At 39.7% G+C, this 22,992-nt stretch overlaps 1 protein-coding gene across 9 annotated transcripts in view; it reads left to right on the top strand.

The window, feature by feature from the left end:
* Positions 1-22,992, top strand: part of GRIP1 (glutamate receptor interacting protein 1) — a 562,796-nt gene that overhangs the window by 189,213 nt on the left and 350,591 nt on the right. For 2 of the 9 annotated variants that reach the window (XM_039342267.1, XM_039342265.1), the window contains exon 1: positions 1,450-1,904. The exons of the other annotated variants lie outside the window; for them this stretch is intronic. In XM_039342267.1, the coding sequence (XP_039198201.1) occupies positions 1,850-1,904 (55 nt within the window). In that variant the 5' untranslated portion in view covers positions 1,450-1,849. Of the gene's footprint in view, positions 1-1,449; positions 1,905-22,992 lie in introns of those variants that run through there. 9 annotated transcript variants of the gene reach the window in all.

The raw sequence follows: 22,992 nt of genomic DNA, 5'->3' as shown, positions 1-22,992 counted from the left end.
TTACAATCTTTTTTGTCACAGATGTTAAGCAAATCACTGCAGTTGTTAAGTGAATCATGCGGTTGTTAAGCAAATCTGGCTTCCCCCATTGACTTTGCTTGTTGGAGACTAGCTGGGAAGATTACAAATGGTGATCACATGACTCTAGACAGTGCAACTGTGATAAATACATGCCAGTTGCCAAGTACCTGAATTTTGATCACGTGACCATGGGGATGCTGCAACAGCCATAAGTGTGAAAATTGGTCACAAGTCACTTTTTTCAGTGCCATTGTTACTTCAAACAGTCACTAAACAAATGATTGTAACTCAAGGACTACCTGTATTTTGAGCCTGGTTCAAGATAGTTACTTATGTCCATATGTTAAGGAAGTTACATGGGAGTTTTATTTATTTCTTATCTCTTGCAGTAATCTGTATGAAATTTGAGCCAGTTTGGGGAAGAAGGCTGGACTGATCCCAAGAAAATTTATTTCCCGCTAACCTCAATATTAGGAGAGTCCTTATGGCTCTGGCAATTTTGTTCAAACAGCTGCACACACTATACCAATGTTTCAGTTAATGCCTGTAACTAAATTCTATAAATTCTGTTTGGCAAATTCTGTAATTCTATTGCCATGGTTGTTTATCATTTGGTTGTTTATTTTTCTCTGATCATCTATATGCAAAGCTGTCTGATATCATTTTTTGCTGCTATAAAGTTTATCTTTGTTATGATCTAAGATTAAAACAAAGATTTGATTTGATCTGAGAAAAACTGGGAGTAGCAGATAATATTTTTTGTGGCACTAGGGACTTTTAAATTTCTTCCTTTTATAAAAGAATTGAGAACGAAAATCACATTGTAAAAAGTGAGTGCCAGTCAGTTTTTGAAGTCTTATAATGGGATCTTCCTAACCAGTTTGACCACAAAAAGAGATGTAATTGGTCTACAAGGGTTGAAAAACATTTCAGTGCCATGTTCTATCTCATTATTTTATGATAGAGTATAAATGGGAAATTTTATTTGCTTAACAGATTAGAGGCTGTTAAAAAACTTAGATAAATTGAGTGTTATGGAATCATGTGCAAAATTTGGTAATGTTATAGTAGATTATTAATACAAGGCTAAAAGGATAAATGTATAGACATAGTTAAAGGTTATGTTCCTTTTTCATTCCTGGCTCCCTGTGTATTGCCTGTTTATCATCATTACTATGATTAACGACTATACCTTCTTAGAAAGCCTCCTCTGAGTTTCTCTCTTTTTCTCCATTTTTCCCTTCATTCTCAGGAACTGTAAGGCATCCTTTCACTTTGAAATTATCTTTAAATTGAAAATCTGTTCACTTTCTTGACCATCTGCAGTTAAGAATGAAGATATATTTGGTGCTGTAATAAATCAGTACACAATCCTAACAGAGAGTTAAATATCTGAAGGATTGAGAAAGAAGGAGGGGGGGGGAATCCCCTGATTTGTGCTAAAATGCATGGCTCTTTGCCTGGAACAGAAGCCAAAGCTTGCTGTACAATACCATACCATAGTCGAGGAGATGGCAGCAAAGCTATGTTTAGCATCTTTGTTGGGATCTTACACCATTTGATGCCGTGTTGCTGTTAAATACTGCTTTTTAAGCTATTCAGCTGTTTCTGCAAGCAGTGGCAGTGGTAGGAGCAGCACTGAATGACATAGCTCTGCTCGGATGACATGGAGCTGATCTCTGCATCAGCCAAGAGAAATTAAGCTTTGTCACTCCCCACTGGGACTACCTTTCTTCTGGTATGTGGATGAGGAATTCATATGCTTCTACTGCATCCTCCGAAGTGGAGCCTTAGGATTATACTTGGCCTCTGAAGACGGTGAGCAAGAATGATAGCTGTCTCGTTTAAATGCCGATGTCAGATTCTGAGGAGACTTGCAAAAGGTATATTGGGCTTTCTTTGTTTATTAATTTAATGGTGTATTGCAGCATTGTATAAAGACAGCTTAATGGTTACTTTCAAATTTGCCTATCTCTTTGTAAAATGTACTGCTAGCAAACAAAGAAAAACTCAGTGAATGCACGCACTAACAGAGAGAGAGGGAGAGAGAGAAAGAGGGAGAGAGAGGTGTAGCTAAAGGGTTGGATAGCTATGCCCAGGTTACATGTGTGATTCTGCTTCGGGATTTTCATGATTTTGTACTCAAATACTAAAGTTATGGTGGGATATTTATTACCAGTTTGTATTCCAGGTCACACTGATCAGTCAGTGTTGCCTGTGTCACAATGTCCTGGGCATTAGGTAAAAACTACTGGGGGAAAAAATCCTAGACTAGAATAAAAAAAAAAAAGATGTTATTCATATTGTTGGCTGTTAGCATCTTGATATATTCACCTTGAAATACTAGAAAGCCTTTTCTCGTAGGGAGAAATGCCACACGTCTTTCAAGGCAAAGATGATGAAGACGGTGATTATGATTTGTGGATGCTTAGAAAAAGATTAATTTGCTTGATAAAAACTATATTTTAATTTTATTTCTTACATTGTTGTGACAAAATATTACACAGTTTTTTAAAACTTCGAACTGTTATTTCATTGCCAATAGAATTTTAAAGCAGCTTCCCTTTCATCCTCTTTTATCTTTATAGTCTTATTGCATGCATTACAACACAAGATAATAATATTAACCTTGCCTACCTGCTTTCTAAAAATCAAAATTATAACATATAGTTGTACCCTATTTAAAGACTGGATCAGAACTTTTAAAGGCATTGATGAAGAGGAAAATAATATTTTATTTTTTACCTACAATAAGTGCTTGGAAGCAAATAAAGGCATGCAATCTAATGAACTAATACACAGAAGCCTTGTGTAATTGTGAATTGTTATGACTATGCTAAATAACAGTAAACTTGCACAAATGCTAATGAACGTTTCAGGACTATCTTAGTTTGGAAAATTGCTTCCTCCCCCCCCAGAAATCGTACAAATCATAATCTCTGTTTAATGATGCAGACATTTATAAGTAGGATCCTGCAATAGTAGGAGGGAAAGAGAGATGTCAATAAAAAGCTGGTATAGTTCATTTACTTGCTAATATAGGTGGAGTAACTATTCATTGATACATTAAGATTGTAATTCTATCCATACTCAGCTAAGAAGTAAATGCTATTGGACACAGTAGCACATCTGAATATATATATGAAGGGAACTGTTCAGTTAAAGACAAACTATTTAAGAATTGCAAACATATTTACTAGAAATCAGATTCAATTCAGTGAATCTTGAAACTATGTCTATTTTATGCCTAATACATACTGTCAGGGCCCACTTCAATACCTCACCTTAAGAAAGCAGAACTCGTGGAAGCAGTTTCTTCCAAAAGAAACTTTTATTAGGAGAAGCTGATAGCAGGCATAATAGACAGGATCTGAGGGTTTCCCGCTCAGATCAATAGGTTAAAAGAGTCCCCAGCAAGTCCCACCCCAATAGTTCATCCAGTCAGTTCAAACAGGCCAATCCTCAGGTGATAAGCCGTTGTGGGCAAGTTGCTGATAACACTGGTCTTTCCCAGGCTCGTCGTGATGTTGTTGCGGCTTCGCACCTTCCCTTCTGAAATGGGAGATGGCTGGAGGCTCATTTCTTTCTCCCCCAAGGTGACATCAAGGGAGAAATAGTTCAAATAGCAAGTATGCAGACACAGCGAGAGAGATACATTGTAGCGATAGAGAAAACAAAGAGACACCCCTTAGCGGTTCCCCTCTCCCCTCCAGGACTATGTCAGAACCCAGAGCAATAGAAGAAACAGAATGAGAGAAGGTTCCCCTTAATAATATGTAGGTTCTGACACATACATATTTTGCATTAGAAGAGTTCAGGTCAATAGTATAATATGTTTATTATTGTGTACTTTTAATACAATTTCTTGAGGACCCATAATATTTTTAAAAAAATTATCCAAGAACATTAATATTTTAAATTCCTGCTAGGGATTAACATAGCAGAACTGTTGATCACTCATACTGAGAGCCTTATTCAAATATTAACAATCAGTATTTTAAAAAGTGTGATATTGGAATTCTTTCCCACTGTTTGCCAATATGCCATTCTAGCCCTGCATTTCTTTACATTTACATTTCTAAATATTTGCCTAACTATTCATGAATAGCCTCAGTTTAATTGCAACCTCCTTTCCAGGTTTTGTGAGAAAAAGCGTATTTGAAATTAATACAAATAAGCAATATTTTATTGGTTTAAAAATGCTTTCTGTAAAATTGTATCAATAAAAGCTCACTACTTGCATTAATTTACATACAGTTTTTTTTTAAATCAATAATATATATCCAATAACATAATGGTGAAATGTGCTATAATCACTGAGACTATAGTTTAACACCAAGGAATCTATGAACGCATCTTATGTACTAGTGTGTTGCATATAATTTACTACCTGCCACAAGGTCCAGTAGCTAATTGTACCTACTGTACTCCCACTGGTGCTTATGGTTGTCACTCCTAGGGAAAGACTTTAAAAAACATTTCTGTATGTACTTAGAATTCTGACAGATAAAAAGCCATACATTTGGCAGAATAATGGCATAGGCTTTTTTCTGTGATCTTTGCTATTTGTCTTTTAATTTTTCAAATCTTCAGAATTATATTCTGATGTTTTAAGGTAAATTTCCAAAACTTTAACAAACAAATTTGTGTTGTATAATGCATAATAGAGTCTTTATTTGGGCATAACAGATGGCAGTTGTACTTTAGTTCCTACATAATAGTGGTAAAAAAGGACAATAGTATTCATTAGGCTGTTGGAAATGCTGTTTCCTTGTTCAATAGTTTATAGTTAATAGTTAAATATAATAAAATGGAAATCAAATATTTATTGGTCAAATCAGCAAACAAAATAACCCAATCAACATATAGTTCTGGTGTTGACTGCAATTTAATAGCCACAAAAGTCTCAAGAGTCCTGCAAAAGAGTTCTGTGTTCACAGCCTTGTGGAAAGATTCTAAGAGTTTTTTTTTTCTTTTGGAAGCTTCCAAAAAAGAGTCCACTTCAAAAATTATCCCTTATGTCAACTTTACAAATGAGCATGGTTGCAGCCATTTTCCTTCTCATTTGAGGTTGCCACATAGAACGGAGGGAGGGGGGTTGCCCAGGTGCTTCTCTATTCAAAATAATCTTTTGTCCCAAAGGTGGGAACCAAGGTCATCGGCTGCTCCCGAGACTAGAGACTGGGCGTTTCATAAAAAGCCCATCAAATAATTATATTGGGGAACATAGTTGCTTACATAGCTTTTGTGGGTGGAACATTTAACTTTGTATTGGAAAATTGTTGCTTATGTATCCAGACTTGGTTTCACTTTTGATGTGCTGATACTTAGTAACTAACAAACATGTTCTTTGAGGAATTTGCAAAGTTCTGCTTTATTCGTCTCTGTCTGTCAGAACCATGACACCCTAATTGACTAATAATTATGTATTGTTGGTATGACCACTTCCTTTTTTAAAAACTTTATTTTGTACTTTCAAGTTAATGTTCATTCCTGGCAACTACCTGGACTAGCACCTATAGTTTTCTAACCAAGATTGTCTGAAATAGTTGTCTTCTTCTCAAGGCTGACAGAGAGTTCAGTTGGCTTTGTGGCTAAAGCAGGAAAGAACTAGTCACCTGATTTCTAGCCACTCCTGGTTTCTTAACCATTACACTGAACTAGCTTTCTTATATTTCTATACAATGTATTAATTACCCAGCATGTGCTCCAACAATAGGGTCATTAGTCATGTTTCATATAGTGGAAACTGACTTAAGCAATCCAGCCTATTAAAGTATTGTTATGGGATAAAGATCTCAAATTCCACAAAAAGCCTTTACTCTACAGAAGCATTATAGTGAAAATTCAATATAATAGATAACTGATTAATAGATGCAATGGACAATATTTCTATCTCAACATTCTTAGAAATACTGGATGTGTCCATTGAAATAGTCTAAATAATCTGGATTAGACCTTTTAAAAACACACACATTAATTTATCTTATTTGTGTCAAATTACATGATTTAATTAATGACAGTATGATCTAAACAATGCAAATTATCTTTGTGTTTGTTTATAGAATTATGTGATTTATGTTTTATTACTTAATAGATATTCAGAAAGAACAGCTACCCTATCCTCAAATAATATTAAATCAACCAATCTTTATATTGGTTCTTTATGAGTAAAAGTCACTATTTGACATATATTATGTTTGCCTTGATTTCTGGGAATTTGAATAATTATATTATAATGGCCATTAATTTACAGACTCAGTGGGTTTTTTTCATCATGTTAGTAATTATGTTCAAAAGGAAGATAGTTCACAATAATGTGTAGGCTTACATTTTTCATCAGTTTTTTTAATGAACCAGAGATTATTTGTGGATAGCTACAGTAGGTGTTTGGGAAAATGACTTTACATGTTGCATTAAGTCATAATGCAGTTCTGTTCATAATGTTTTAATTTGATTTATAAATAATGGTTAGGTTAATCATTCTTTAGACTGAGAAAAGCCAGTCAATACTTCCAGCAACAACAAGCATTTCATTATAAGGTTTTCCATTTCTGAAACTGTTTGACTTTTGGGGGTTCCCATTCATGCTATCCATGATTATTTTTTTGGGCTCCACAAATCATAGGAGAATTCCTGTACAATTCCTACATGCAAGCAAGATTTGACTATGAGAAACCATATAGATCAGGTATGTCCAGACCATAGGCCATATGGAACCCTGGACAAATAACAATGCAACCCCACAAGATCATAAATGTAATATAAAAAATAAAGGATATTTGATATTTATATACATTAACTTATAATATATTTTATATGTGGCCCAAGACAATTCCTGCTCACTCAGTGTAACTCAGGAACCCAAATATTTGGACTCTGATGGTATAGATATAAGGAGTTCTGCCTTTTACTCTTTAAATGGCTCTTTAAATGGCCATTTAGAGTCACCTGAGTGTCCATTGTCAACTACAGTTCCCCAGGAGTTCATTTCCATCTCAGAATATTAGAAGGGCCTATTGTCAAAGGGACAACTATTTCCCAATGTTTATGCATTAATTGACCAATCAGCCAATCAATCATCAATAAGTTACATATAACCTACCAAAGAAGAATGAGAACAGGCATCTGTTTTTAGTCTTGATTAACCTAGGAGCATAGTGGCCACATCTGGAGGCTCATATGGAGAGGAGCAAATCTTTATACTCTTTCTCACATCTTGGATGCAAACTATGCAGTGATTGTGATTGTAAAAAAATATACTTTATCAATTTCTAAGAAACTAGGAATTTAAATTGAAAGGACAGATATTTCTCAAAATTAGTCAATCTGTAAATCATGTCAAATAGCTTATTAATTGAATAAAATTTGTAATTTGATGACTGAATTTTAAAGTTACCATATTAAAAAAAATCAGGAAATAACTAAACAAAGCATAACCCCCTATATTTATGGAATCAATGTTCATTGAAACAAGTGAGCATTTTAAATCTGTTTAAGTAAAGTTTGCACATGTCTGAAAAGTACAAGAGTATCAACTGCTATCCCATCAAATCAGCAAAAATTGAATTTTTTTCTTTTGCTCTGTTAGTATTGCAGTTGAGTGTATTTTTTGTCTCATATTTTAATTTTTTATGACCAGATTTCTGTAAACGTGATCTAACTTCTGTGCTGCAGAGTATGCAAATGTTGATGTGAGTTGAAATGGAAATGTCCTAATTACTGTGTGTGCAATATAAAATCATACTTCTTAGAAATGGAAATCCATGTTCTGTGTTCATATTATAGAAAGTCTGTCAATTTATATAAGGTGTACATACTAATTTCACCGTTCAGAATAAATGATATGATTGCAAATTTAAAGTATTTGTTTAAAAGGGGGAATAAAGGTTATACTTTCTCACCTATGAAAATCATCTCTTTTCTTCTTAATAAAATGTGTGGACTCCAATGGTCATAAAAAGGTATTTATTTAAACATAAAAAATATATGGTAACTGTTTTTGTGTGTAATAGTTAAGGAATGAGGCTAGAAACCAGGAGACCATGAGCTAGTCCCACCTTAGGCACAAGCCAACTGGGTGACCTTGGGCTAGTCACTCTCAGCCCTAGGAAGCAGGCAATGGCAAACCACTTCTAAAATTTTGCCAAAAAAATTGTGGGGAGTTGTCCATGTAGTGCAGGGGTGTCAAACTGCCGGCCCACGGGCCAGTTTCATCATACCAGAGCCGCGCCCACCCCATTGCCGGCAATGGCGAAAAAGCTCCGATACGTTGTGCGACGTCATGTGACGTCGTGAGTTTGACATGTCTGATGTAGTGGATGCTATGGACTGGTGAAATTGAAAGATTATATATAAGAATCAACACTGACTTTAAGGCAGAAAAAAAAGTTTTTGTACTAACCATTATATTTTGTTATTCACTAGATATAATAATCACTTTATTGTGCATGGATGCTGTTTGTCCTATTCCCAAAATATCCCAGCTACATTTACTACTTTTAGGAGATATTCACACATATAATTCAGATACAATGAAACTGTGAAGAAATTGTAAAATATTGCAATCCTCAGTAGCTGAGCGCAGATATATACATAACGTAATGTTAGGCAAGTACATAAAATAGATCTTTTATGGTTGTTGTGTTATTCAATCCCTGAAGAAATCATTATACTTCAGGAGTTCTACTGAACTTTCTGAATAGAAAGTAGTTCATACTATCTTCATCTATCCCACTCTTGGGGTTTTTTCCCTGCTTTTATCCACAACCAAACCATTTCTGTTCTGAAATAACCATTTTTGGTCTCTATCTGGAACAAAATATTTAAGCGTGTCAGAGATGTTCCCAACCCAGCTTTTCTATGACTGAACAGTTTGAGCACCTGTTTGTATAACCCTGCTTAATATAGTGATACACTGTGCTTAACTACTGAGGTTTATTACTTTTCATTCTTCTCCAACATATATAATTTGGATTTTTTTACAATAAATCATTCAGCCATGTTACACAAAATCACAGAAGTCTGATTCTGAGTATAAAAAAATAAATATTTTCTTATATGAGTTTTGGTTTTGCAGATTTCCTTGTTCTTTTAGCTTTTCTGCTTCATATCAAATACCATTCCTAGTATACATATGCAACTTATGTGCAACCCAAATACACTGGAAAGCAACGTGCTCTAGAAATGTCAGAAAAATAAGACATTCTAACAACTGTAACTGGAGACAGAATGAGTAGATACGAAATGTAATGGACGGAGAAATAGGTGACAGAATGTAGAATTTTTATGACTGGTATATAGAGAAAATCTCTTACGTTTGTTCAATATCTTTTTAAAATAATTTTATTAAATGTTAGAATTAAAAATATGAAAGCTAATACAAACTAAAAAAGAGTAAAAAGATAAAATAGAAAGCTCAGAAAAGAAAAGAATAGGAAATTAGAAAAGAAAAAATATATATAGTAAACAAACAAAAAAGAATCATCTTATAGAAAAATTACTTTCCCCTTCAACAGAAGCATATTATCTTTTCTTAAAATGCATCAAATGATCTCTCTTTCCCATATCTCATCTCTTATCTATAAACAAAATCTTAAAGCTTCATTATTTAGTCCTGATTAGCAAAAGTCCATTAAGGGTTATCAAAGGTAGCAACATATGTATTTTACCCTGATCAAATAAATCAGCTCCATATGTTTCACTTTACTTTGAACAATCTTGGTCTTTAAGCCCTTCAAGTAATATCCTAAAACTTAATTTCTTTTCTTTTTTTCTTTTGTCCCTTCTCCAAAATCCTTCCAAAATTTAACAGGTCTCTTTTGTAAATCCAATAGAGGAAAGTCATACAAGTCAGTCTCCTGATTTGTTATTTGTAAGTTCCTTTTAATCATTATTTAATTATTAAGACATCAGCCGATTATATTAATATAGCCAGGATATCTTTTCCCATTTCCATGTGTGGCCTTACCAAGGCATTGTAAAGTGGTATTAACACTTCACATAATCTTGATTCTATCCCTCTGTTAATGCAGCCTAGCAAGTTGTTGGCCTTTTTGGCAGCTGCAGCACACTGCTGGTTCATATTTAAGTGATTGTCCACTAGGACTCCGAGGTCCCTCTCACAGTTACTATTCTGTGTTAGTATGTCCAATTTAAGTGGTGTTCTTTAATTGCAATCTTTAGTTGCTTCTGGTTTCCTCTAGCATTTAACTTTCAAAGTCCTGTCTTTTCATAATTAATTTCAAAATCTTATTTCAAATCCATCTGGATCCTGCATCAGTTTATAATTTCCAGAATCAGCACTCTAATCACCCTTTGGGTGTTTATTTCAACCCCCTCTCCAATTTTTGTCTCAAGTTCTTAAACACGTATTAAAATTTCTTTTGCACCTATATTGTTGAGGGGAATATGAAAATAATGCTTTTGTCAGAACCCATATATCAAGGAGAACTCTCATTCTGTTTCTTCTATTGCTCTGGGTTCTGTCATAGTTCTGGAGGGGAGGGGGGAACCACTGAGAGGTGTCTCTTTGTTTTCTCTGTTGTTACAATGTATTTCTCTCGCTGTCTCTGCATACTTGCTCTTTGAACTGTTTCTCCCTTGATGTCACCTTGGGGGAGAAAGAAATGAGCCTCTGGCCATCTCCCATTTCAGAAAGGAAGGTGCGAAGCTGCAACAACATCATAACAAGCCTGGGAAAGACCAGTGTTATCAGCAACTTTCCCACAATGGACTTAACACCTGAGGATTGGCCCATTAAAACTGACTGGATGAACTAATGGGGTGGGTTTAACCTATTGATCTGAATGGGAAACCCTCAGATCCTGTCTGTTATGCCTGCTATCAGCTTCTCCTAATAAAAGTTCCTTTTGGAAGAAACTGCTTCCACGGGTTCTGCTTGCTTAGAGTGAGGTATTGAAGTGCAGTAACAGCCCGGAAGGAAGACCTTTACCGGGCTACTTAGCAAACCACTCAGATATTGGAATGGAGAGAGAGGAACCTGCGATGGGGGGGAACTTCCCACTGAGCAGATCCCTGCAAATACTCCAGCTCCAGATCCTCGAGTTCATCAGAAGAGGCAGTGGTCACCGAACGGCACAACAAGACCAGGTGGTCGATGGGTGTCAGGAAGAAGGAGGACTGGGAGAAGAATGCCAGGAAGGTGATGCTCAGACGGGGCAGTCATCAACCAGGTTGGAAGGTTGAGGTGGAGACGTCTCTCTGCCTTAGCGAAAATGAGGAGGACTGGCCGCTGCATTCCAGCCGATGGTTGGAATAAGCAATCGGCATGATGAAAACAGCACTCAACTCCATGAGGGAAGAGAAAGCTGGCCCATGCTGGGGTACCATTTGCCTGGGTTTGCAGAAGGGACAGAAGAAGGAGGGGCTGAACCAGCGGTCCCAGACCTTCTGAAGGCAACATTGAAACCGCAGCTACCATCCTTCGCCAAGCAGCAACCGCAGACAGAGATGGGAAATGACACAAACAGAAGAAGAGACACCAATCCATCCAGAAGTTCCTGCCGCTGGAAGTGAAGTACTGTGGGGAGCCACAGCGCCTGGAATTTTTCATAACCCAAGTGCTGAACTACATGGAGGAATACAGCCTCGATATCCCAAGTGACCGAGCCAAGGTTTGCATCATGCAAGCAGCCCTGGATGGCATTGCACTGGACTGGTTCACAGACCTCCATGATGCAGATGCACCAGAGCTGCTAAACCTCAATCAATTCATGGCAGCACTTAGGCATTGTTCCAAAGACCCCTTAGCTGACTGGAAAGCATGGTAGCAATAAAGACAATGAAACAGGACAGATGACCCATAGCAGAATACACCCAGGAGTTCCGAGCTCTGGCCAGCAAACTGAATTGGCCAGAAGACATTCTGCTCAGCGACTTCAAGGATGGGTTAAACTATGACCTATATGATGCCTGCCTCACCCGAGGAGACCCCCACCGATTGCAAGACTAGTACATTCTGGCTGAAGAAGCAGAGATTGACCTGGTCAAGAGACAACGACAAAGGGGGAGATTGTGGGGAAGATCGCCATCAGAGCCAACTCATGAGCCATTGAAGGAAGCTCAAGCCATCAAAAGAGTCTCAGGATGCTTCAAATGCTGGAAACAGGGACACCATGCTGCTGAATGCCACTCATGCACCCCTACCCTGAAACCTGACCAAGCTCCAGCTGGAAACCCCGGGAAGACTCAGCAAAGCTGAAAGAGATGGCCATGAAGAGCACAGAAGTCGTTGAGTTCCCTGCTTTGACCCAATGAGGAAAGGGAACTCCGACCAATCCAGGAGGAACACCCAATTTGTTGGACAACAATTCAGAAGATGAACCCCTGGTAAGTGGATCCATTACACCCCTCACCCAGATAGTAGAATTGTTAGCCCCCTGCATGCCCGAGAGCATGGAAATCGGGGCATTAATTGACTCTGGCTGCACCCGCTACCTCATAAGCCCAGCTGGTGGAGAATTTGGGGATTCCGGTGAGGAGACTGAAGAAACTGATCTCTTTTGGTCAATTAGATGGTCCATAGCAGGTGGGATGCCCACCACGCTAGCTACCCTGCCTGTCCAACTCACCATAGGAGACTACATAACTATAATATTTGTGGTGACCCCTGGAATGTCCCCTGGCTGAGAAAGCTGCAGTGTGTGGGGGGGAAAGGAATTACCAGAGGTACTAGAGCAGGGGTAAACAACCCAAAACACTCAAAGAGCCACTTGGGCCCGTTTCCTACCGAAAACAAAACACTGGGAGCCGCAAAACCCTTTTGATATCTAAAATGAAGATAACACTACATACACATACACACATACACACACACACACACACACACACACACACACACACACACACACACACACACACACATATATATATATATATATATATATATATATATATATATATATATCATAAAGGTAAAAAAGGTTATATGCAGTGCTATCTTCATTTTAGATGTCAAAAGGGTCTCTCTGTCTCTCCCCGCCTCTCTCTCCCTCTCTTTCTCTCTCTTTCTCCTTCTTTCTCTCCTCTCCCTCTCTCTCTCTCTCTCTCTCTCTGCCCTTGGTCTGCCAGTCCTCTTTCCCCACTCTCCTTTTTTCTCTCTCTCTTTCCTCTCTCTCTCTCTTTCTCTCTCTTTCCCCCCCTCTCTTTCTCTCCCCCCTCCCTCTCTCCTTCTCTCCAATCTTCTACTCACCGGGCAAGCTGGCTTCAAGCTGTGCTCCAACAAGCGGGGGGGGGGGTAGGCAACCTCGACTCTTTTATGACTCATGGACTTCAACTCCCAGAATTCCTGAGTCAGCATAGCTGGGCTAGCTAGCTCTCTCCTGCCCTTCCTGCTTCCTGCAGAGATGCAGCAAAGGGAGGAGCTCTGCCCAAAAAGCTTTTCAGCTCTTGGAGAACACCGTGAGTCCACTCTCTTTTTTTTACACACAAACACACACACACACACAGAGAGAGAGGGGGTGGGGAAGCGCAAGTGCCTCTCTCTGTCTCTGTCTCTGCAAATGGCAGAGGAGGCTGGGAGCCGCAGGGGAAGGCTCAAAGAGCCACATGCGGCTCCGGAGCCGCAGGTTGCTGACCTGTGTACTAGAGAAATATAGAGACCTGGCTAAAGTATTCAGCGAGGAAATATCTGATGAACTGCTCCCCCCCACCAGGCCACAGACTGTGCTATAGAAATCCGCCCGGGGATGAAACTCCCCAAGCCAAAATTGTATTCCATGAGCCAGCAAGAATTGGAGGAGATGCAGAAATTCATAGACAAGAACTTAGCAAGGGGTTTTATTCAGCTGGCAAAGCCAAAGACAGCTGCCCCTGTCCTGTTCTGAGAAAAGAAAGATGGGACTCTTTGCCTCTACGTAGACTATAGTACTCTGAACGCAGTGAGCAAAAGCAATCTATACCCTCTTCCCCTCATGAAAGACATGCTATCCCACCTATCGAAAGGGAAAATCTTCTCAAAGCTAGATTTGAGAGAAGCCTATTACTGAATCAGAATAAAGGAGGGGGATGAATAGAAGACAACATTCAGTTGCCCCTTAGGATGTTACCAGTTTTGGCTCCTATCTTTTGGGTTACAAGGAGCACCCGCAGTATTTATGCAATTGATAAATGAGGTACTATGGGAGCACCTGTACAAGGGGGTGCTTTTTTACCTAGACAACATCTTAATATTCACTGAGACCATGGACAAGCATGTAAAGTTGGTCAGGACGGTCCTTAAAAAGCTCCGAACAGCTCACCTTTATGCTAAACTATCTAAATATGAATTCCACAAGGAGAGAATTGATTATCTGAGATATCACATATCACCAAACAGCATAGAAATTGACCCCAAGAAGGTTTGAGCAGTTCTAGAATGGGTTCTGCCCCACACCAGAAAACAGTTACAAAGTTTCCTTCGCTTCGCTAAATTTTACCGGCAATTCATCCCCTCCTTTGCCCAGATTGCATTGCCAATTACAAACTTATTGAAAACCAGAGAGGAGGGAAACCCCAAGCTAAGCCAACCATTAAAATGAACAGTAGAATGTCAAGCCACATTTGAAAGGCTTAAAAGGCTTTTTTCAGGAGAACCGGTTTTGAGACACCCTGACACTGACAAACCTTTTATGATTCAGGCTGATGCTAGCGATGTAGCTGTAGGGGTGGTACTTTTACAGGAAAATGATGAGGGGGGCATTACAACCCTGTGCATACACATCAAGAAAGCTCACAGAAGGAGAACAAAGGTGGGCAGTCTGGGAGAAAGAGGCATATGCAGTACGATGGGCTCTTCTACTTGGTGGCACTTCCTGGAGGGGAAAAAAATTCCTTTCCAGGTGAGGACTGACCACAAGAACCTGAAAGCATTAAAGACACTCAGGAAATTAACTCCTAAACAAGCGAGGTGGTCACAGCATTTCCACTGATTTAACTTCATATTGAAACACTTGCTGCGGGAAAAAAATTTTCTAGCAGATGCACTGTCCAGAATGCCACAATACAACAGCACCCAGAGTGATGTAACAAAACCCCTCATGCCAAGTAAACAGTTGGCAGCATCAGTCATCACCCAAGCACAAGCCAAGCTCCAAAAATCTTTAGCAAGCCAAGCAGAAAATGAATTCAAAAAAGCGCTAGAAACAGACAAGTTCCTAAGCCATAAGAATTTACCATGACTGAAGGGCTGCCTTGGGTTGGAGGAAAACTATACATATCCAAAAGCCAAAGACTAACTTTCATGCAACTGTGCCATGATTTGAAGTCCACGGGCCATTTTGGGTGTGTGAAAATGTTACATGTGGTCAAAAGGCAATTTTGGTGGCCAGCAATAAAAAAAGGACATTGAAAGCTATGTGGCTATCTGCCTGATTTGTGCATCAGCTAAAAGATTACAAGGGAAGTCACCTGGGTTACTGCAACTGGTGGCAACCCCCTCAGCTCCCTGGAAGGAAATTTCCATGGATTTCATTGTAGAATTACCAAAGAGTGGGGGAAACACAGTCATATGGGTCGTGACAGACTTATTTTCCAAATAAGTACATTTTATTCCCTGTTCTAAAATTCCTAATGCAAAGACACTCGCAAAACTATTTGTTCAACACATATACCGACTCCATGGGGCCCCACAGCGCATCATATCTGATAGAGGAGTGCAATTCACATCAGAGTTCTGGAAAGCATTCCTAAGCTTGTTAGGAACCACCCAGGAACTATCATCTAGTCATCATCTGCAAACGAATGGTGGGACTGAACAGTTGAACTCAGTACTGAAACAGTACTTAAGATGCTTTATAAATTACCAGCAGGACAACTGGACTGACCTACTCCCATTTGCAGAGGTTGCCTACAACAATGCAGTCCATTCCAGCACAGGATACACTCCCTTCCAAGTAACAATGGAACAGAGTTTTATCCTGATGCCTGAATTTCCGACAACCGACCCTGCAATCCCTTCTCTAAAGGAGTGGATTGCACAACTAAAGAACACTTGGCCAGTAGTCAGGAAAGCTCTAGATGAAGCTAGGTAAGCGTACAAAACCCAAGCTGATAAAAAGAGAGTTGAGCCAAAACCTTTTAGTGTAGGGAGAATTCCTAAAATCCCTACAACCTTTCAAGAAGTTAGGACCCAAATATGTAGGACCATTCCCTATTACCAAAATTATAAACCCTGTCACAGTAGAATTAGAACTCCCAAAGTCTCTCAGACAGATTCACCCAATTTTTCATTGCAGCCTTCTAGAACGTGAGCAACAGTCACCTTTAAGACCAGCTGTTGCTCCTCCTCCTTCCCCCATTATGGTGGAAGGAGAACAGCATTCTGAAATTAAAGAAATCCTAGATTCCAGAAAACACTATGGCTCCACTCAATACCTAGTAGCGTGAAAACATCTTCCACCCTCCCAAAATGAGTGGGTTGACAAATGCCATGTTAAACCTCCTAAATTCCTTAGGAAATTTCACACAGCATACGCTAACAAACCAGACTAATCAATCTCTTTCATTTTATTTATTTCTGTCTTCCCCCAGGTGGATCTCTCTTTCTTTTAAGGAGGGCAGGATGTCAGAACACACATATTATTAAGGGGAACCCTCTCTCATTCTATTTCTTCTATTGCTCTGGGTTCTGTCATAGTCCTGGAGGGGAGGGGGGAACTGCTGAGGGGTGTCTCTTTGCTTTCTCTATCGCTACAATGTATCTCTTGCTGTCTCTGCATACTTGCTCTTTGAGCTGTTTCTCCCTTGATGTCACCTTGAAAGAGAAAGAAATGAGCCTCTGGCTATCTAGCTTATCACCTGTTTCAGAAGGGAAGGTGCAAAGCCACAATAACATCACAATGAGCCTGGGAAAGACCGGTGTTATCAGCAACTTTCCCACAATGGACTTAACACCTGAGGATTAGCCCGGATGAACTATTGGGGTGAGGTTTGCTGGGGACTCTTTTAACCTATTGATATGAGTGGGAAACCCTCAGATCTTGTCTATTATGCCTGCTATCAGTTTCTCCTAATAAAAGTTCCTTTTGGAAGAAACTGCTTCCATGAATTCTGCTTTGTTAGGATGAGGTATTGAAGTGGGCCCTGACAGCTTCTATATGTAAATTACCCAGAGACTGTTGTAAAGCACTGTGGGGCAGTTTATAAACCTAAATGCTATTTTTATTTAAATCAAAGTTTTTAATGTATATATTTGTAGCTTTCAAACTACATATAAGCAATATGTGCTTTGATCCCTTTAAAGATCTGGATTTGGATCTTTCTTTTCTAAAGAATTTAATCTATATACACTAAAAATCTTGGGTCTGTTTGTAATGTCCAATTGGGTGAAACTAGAAGGCATAGGGTAACTGGACTTATTTTTAAAGAAGATGTTTTTATTATTCAGGTAATAAAATACTAAATGAAAGAAAGAAAAAATAAGATAGAATCAAAAGATATAATTGCTAACCAAGAATAAAAAGTACTGTGGGAAAATTTTCTACTGGCACATTTTCCCCTTCTCTTCTGTTTGTATCCCCAACTCCTAACTGCACCATTAACTATTAAGGATTGTTGTTAGTTCTGTTTAAGGACATTCGTCTTTTATTTTTAATTGGTTTTATAACTTTTTTGTAGAACCAAATTTCAAATGTCTCCATTTTTCCTTCCTGGATAATGTGTCATATGTAAGGATGCCATTCCTGCTTAAACTCCCATTATAAACTCCTATATACTATCAACTTTTCCATTGCAGTATTATTTTGTGGGCAAGGTTCCTCTTGTCCAAATGTGTTCTTGCAGTTCTCAACTTATATCTTAGTAAACTTCAATGTTTTTCATGTGTATTTCTGAAATTAGGTCTAATGCAAATGTTTGCAGTTTTGGGTTAAAATTTATTTTTATGATTTTTAAAAATATTTTGATATATTTCCTTCCAGATTTTTTCCCATAAAAATGTTCCTTCCTTGTTATGGCATTTCCAACATTTGTAATTGATCATGTGAAGTGTTAATACCACTTTATAATGCCTTGAAAGGCCACATTTGGAATACTGCATCCAGTTTTGGTCACCACAATGTAAAAAATATGTTGAAACTCTAGAAAGAGTACAGAGAAGAGCAACAAAGGTGATTAGGGGATGGAGGCTAAAACATATAAAGAACGGTTGCTGGAATTGGGTATGTCTAGTTTAATGAAGAGAAGGAGGAGAGGTGACATGATAGCAGTGTGTTGGTTCAAACAAGATCTCTGCTTTAATCCTGTCCTTCTCAAACAGATAAATGCCAAAGAATGGGATAATATCCAGATTATTTTATTCCTCAGGAATCTCAAACAATAACTTACAGTCAAGAAGAGTTCTTCTGATGAACATATCATAACCTTTTCCATTCTTTTGGGTGAAAAATTGATGATAGACTCACCCCATGGCTCTTAGGGGACACATCACCTTGTGTCTGTCTTCACAAAGGCTTCTTTTACAAGCTGGCACATAGCCAGGATATCCTGTGATGAACTTAGTGGCCCCTCCCACTGACTTGTTAAACATAGGATTCACTGAACAGCTAAAACTACATTACCCATAAGCCATCTCTTAAGGAAACAGCGTTTAACCCTATAAATGCCAAACATTCTAATACAATTCTCAAGTATATACTTTGGTCAGGTGATTACCTAATTGGTCCAGTGCAAGCAGTATTCCAATATCTCTGGCCTGAGCTCTGGCAAGCTTGTCCCGTAGCAGCTGCACTTCCTGCTGTGGAACTGTCACCATTGCAGATGGACCTATCCGGTTATTATCTGTGGTTTGGTTTGTTGGAGACAGTGATGTAACTGCTGGGGGAAGGTCTCATGATCCAGAAGGTGCAACGTTGGCTCTCTGGCTGGCTGGTACATCTGGTCATCAAGATCCTTCTTCCTGTCTACTTGGTGTTGGGAACTTGTAGTCAACCACAGTGCTCCCATATGCTGGTGTGGGATCGCACTCTGGTCCTCGACATAGGCCTGCACGTGGTTATGTGGGCTTTCTCTTCCTAGCCCTTCCAAAGTGTGCGTAGATGTAGCTTCTTCCAGCTCTCTCTGCAAAACCGCTGTTCTTACGGCTGCCTCTTTAGCTTTCTCTTCATGCTGGGAAATCTCAAAGCTGGCCTGAGCTTTGACCATGTCTTCCCTTTGCTAATGCTGCATCTCTGCCACGTGTAGGGCTGCTGCAACCTGAGCTTTCCTTTGCTGATGCTCTACCTTTGCCACGCATAGGGCTGCTGCAGCCTGAGCTTCCCTTTCCTGACTATTTGCCTCTACCATGCATAGGGCTGCTGCAGCCTGAGCTTCCCTTTGCTGATGCTCTGCCTCTGCCATGCATAGGGCTGCTGCAGTTTGAGCTTGCCTTTGCTGATGCTCTGTCTCTGCCACACGTAGGGCTGCTGCAATTTGCACTTTGGCCATTTCCTCCTTTTGCTGTTTTTCCACTACTGCTGCTTGTACAGCGACATCAGCCATTGCGGTATCGATTTGTACTTGTGTGAGTTGGGCAGCAAGGATCTCTGCCCTTGAGGCTCGGGATGCTTGGGAGTAATGGGAGGCGCCCGAGATGGAAGGTAGTTGTGATACACTGGTTAGGTGGGAAGATATCTTTGAGTGACAAGAGGTGCCTGTGACCTGAGAAAGCTGTGATACTCTGCTGGATGTTTCAGGCTCGGCCTTCTCATATAGTGTCTCTTTCATGCATAGCTTGACTTCAGGGAGGCAGTTATTTTCTTGTAGGAACTGCTCACGTCCCTGGTTCATTAGCCTGAGGCAATACATATCCCTTTTGAGTGTCGGATCCCCTAGCTGCGACTAGACCTCTTGAGATGGCTCTCGTAGTCTTTCCATTTGAAGAAAAACATTTTCGATGAAAGAGTGTGTTTGGGAGAGAGCTCCTCCATGGGTGCTTTGCAGAGTTTTTGTAACTTCTCCCAGTATCTTTCATGACGTTTATAGCATTCGTTCCACTTTTCCATCAGGCTCGACTGCATGACTTCTGTAGGCTTTCTTTGTTGCCTCAGGTCATAGGGTATCTGTGAGGTCTTTGGCTTCATTGGGGTTTGGACATCAGCCTCTGTATCCAGGTCAAGGTTAGCTAGTTGCAGCATTTCTCCTTGGCTGGCTAGTTGGGGTGGCTCCTCTAGGCTGGCTAGTTGAACCCAGTCTTTTGAATCAAGGAGACACCCCGCTATGGCTAGGACAGGCTCGGAAAACTTCCTAGCTATTTTGAAGTGAATTCAGTGAACTTCACTTTTTGACCATTAGGGGGTCACTATCTGGGTAGACACTTCAGGAAAATCCCTTCCTTGGCCGCCAGGGTACACTATTTGCATGAGTGAGTGCTTCAGCGAAGTTCACTCTTTGACCACTAGGGGTCTCTCTTTCTGGGTGGGCACTTCAGGGAAATTCCCTCTTAGGCCATCAGAGTACGCTTGTGCATGGGTAAATGTGAGCCTGTTATTTGCAGATCAGCCACCAGGTTGCTGTCTGTGGGTGCAGGCACCACTGGGAGTGCTCTCTTGCGTGCATGGGTACTTCAGCGAAGATCACCCTTTGTTCACTAGAGGGCTCTCTCTGTGCATGATTAAAGCTGCCGTGAAGTTCCTTCTTTAACCACTAGGGGGCACTTGGAGAAAAGCCAACTAAATTCTGTCTTCTTAGAACCACATTGCTAGCCTATCTGGAGTCTAGTGAAGCACTGTCTGGCTTTCTTAGATTCCACCTAGGTGTGAAGACTTATGATAATAAGCAAGGTTAATTTGCTGCTTTTTTCCTCCTTAATTTGGCCTCAGCGGAGACACCACTAGGGGTCACTGCTTGCGTAAGTGATTACTTCAGCAAAGTCCACTCTTTGCCCACTAGGGGGCGCTGGGTACTTTGGATGAATTCAGTGAACTTTGCTCTTTGACCACCAGGGGCACACTCTGCATGGTTAGAGATTTCAGTGAAGTTCCTTCTTTCATGTCTGGGGGCTACTATTTGCTTGGATTGGTACAAGCCTGCTATTTGCAGTAGCGGGGTTGGTTCTGCTTTTGAAACCAGATGCCCCTTTCCCCATTCAAATTCCTCTAATTCCAAGGGGAGGGGGGAGGGAGCTTAGTTCCTCTAGTCCTAGGTTACTATGACAACAAATTGGTTCACCTTAGCAACAAAATGGATTTACGACCCTTGTGTTGTCCTGGCAGCTGGGGCCAGCGCTGAGCTTAGGCAGGGGGGAGGGGTTGGGCTGATTTGTTCTAAAAGATCTTTTAAAACAAAGTAATGGAGGTTTCAAACAAGGGATTTTGTTACCATTCAAAGTCTCTCTCATTTTAGTTAACTTCTTCAACACACACCACACCTCAGATCTGATATTTAGAAATGCAGTCTTTCGGTCTGCATGAAACAGAAAGGAGGGGAGGAAGGGGCTTGCTGCTCTTTGCAAATGCTGTTAGCAGACAGCCAGATAAAGATGCATGGAAAATGAACATTTCTTTCACTTAAAAACGTTGGCTGGCAAACAAATCCAATAGCATTTTTAGAACAAATATAAAGAATATTCAAAGTCCTTTACTTTGCCTGCTGGCAGATGGATGGAGCACACTTCATCTCTCTTTTACTAGTTAAGCAAGGCATAGAGAAATTAGTATTTCTCAGTGAAGTGAAGTATTTCTTCATTTTAATGAAGAGAAACATACACAATCTTCATTTCATCCTAGCAGGATATAGTCTCATTAACTTTTACTTTTAGCGAAGAGAGAGCAGACATGAAGCTTAAATATTGTTTTTATTGGAAAGAGTTCAGTCTACTAGCATCAATTTTTCACTGTGTTGGTCCAAACAAGATATCTGCTTTAATCCTGTCCTTCTCAAACAGATAAACGCCAAAGAATGGGATAATATTCAGATTATTTTATTCCTCAGGAATCTCAAACAATAACTTACAGTCAAGAAGAGTTCTTCTGATGAACATATCATAACCTTCTCCATTCTTTTGGGTGAAAAATTGATGGTAGACTCACCCCATGGCTCTTAGGGACACATCACCTCATGTCTGTCTTCACAAAGGCTTCTTTTACAAGCTGGCACGTAGCCAGGATATCCTGTGATGAACTTAGAGCCCCTCCCACTGACTTGTTAAACATAGGATTCACTATGAACAGCTAAAACTACATTACCCATAAGCCATCTCTTAAGGAAACAGTGTTTAACCCTATAAATGCCAAACATTCTAACACAATTCTCAAGTATATACTTTGGTCAGGTGATTATCTAATTGGTCCAGCACAAGCAGTGTTCCAATATCTCAGGGGCTGCCACAAAGAAGAGGGAGTGAAGCTATTTTCCAAAGCGCCTGAAGGCAGGACAAGAAGCAATGGATGGAAACTAATCAAAGAGAGAATTAAGGAGAAATTTCCTGACAGTTAGAACAATTAATCAGTGGAACAACCTGCTTCCAGAAGTTGTGAATGCTCCAACACTGTATGTTTTTAAGACGAGACTTGACAACCATTTGTCTGAAATGGTATAAGGCACGGATGTCAAACTCACTGCATCATATGACGTGTCACGACACATTGCAACTTTTTTTGCATTGCCAAAGCTGGGGTGGGCACAGTCTCTGCATGATGCAACCGGCCCGCGGGTCAGCAGTTTGACACCCCTGGTATAGGGTTTCCTTCCTGAGCAGGAGGTTGGATTAGAAGCCCTCCAAGATCCCTTCCAACTCTATTATTATTATTATTATTATTATTATTATTATTATTATTATTATTATTATTATTATTATTATCGATCATCGCACAGTCAGCCAGATGTTCAGACTGGATTTGGCATTTTGTCTACTATCGAGTCCTTACCCAGGACCTGGGATAGGCAGATGTGGATGTTTGATGGTATTACAGATATCGTCGCAGGATGGAAGCAGTTCCTAATAAGGCTGCCTTTTGCAATTGACTAATAGCGAATTTGTCAATGCCAATGGTGTTC

Source organism: Crotalus tigris, unplaced genomic scaffold (genome assembly GCF_016545835.1).
Source record: "Crotalus tigris isolate CLP2741 ecotype Arizona unplaced genomic scaffold, ASM1654583v1 scf7180000017782.1332974, whole genome shotgun sequence".
NCBI lineage: Eukaryota > Metazoa > Chordata > Lepidosauria > Squamata > Viperidae > Crotalus > Crotalus tigris.
Note: the sequence above shows the minus strand (reverse complement) of the source record. Positions and strands in the feature narration are given on the sequence as shown.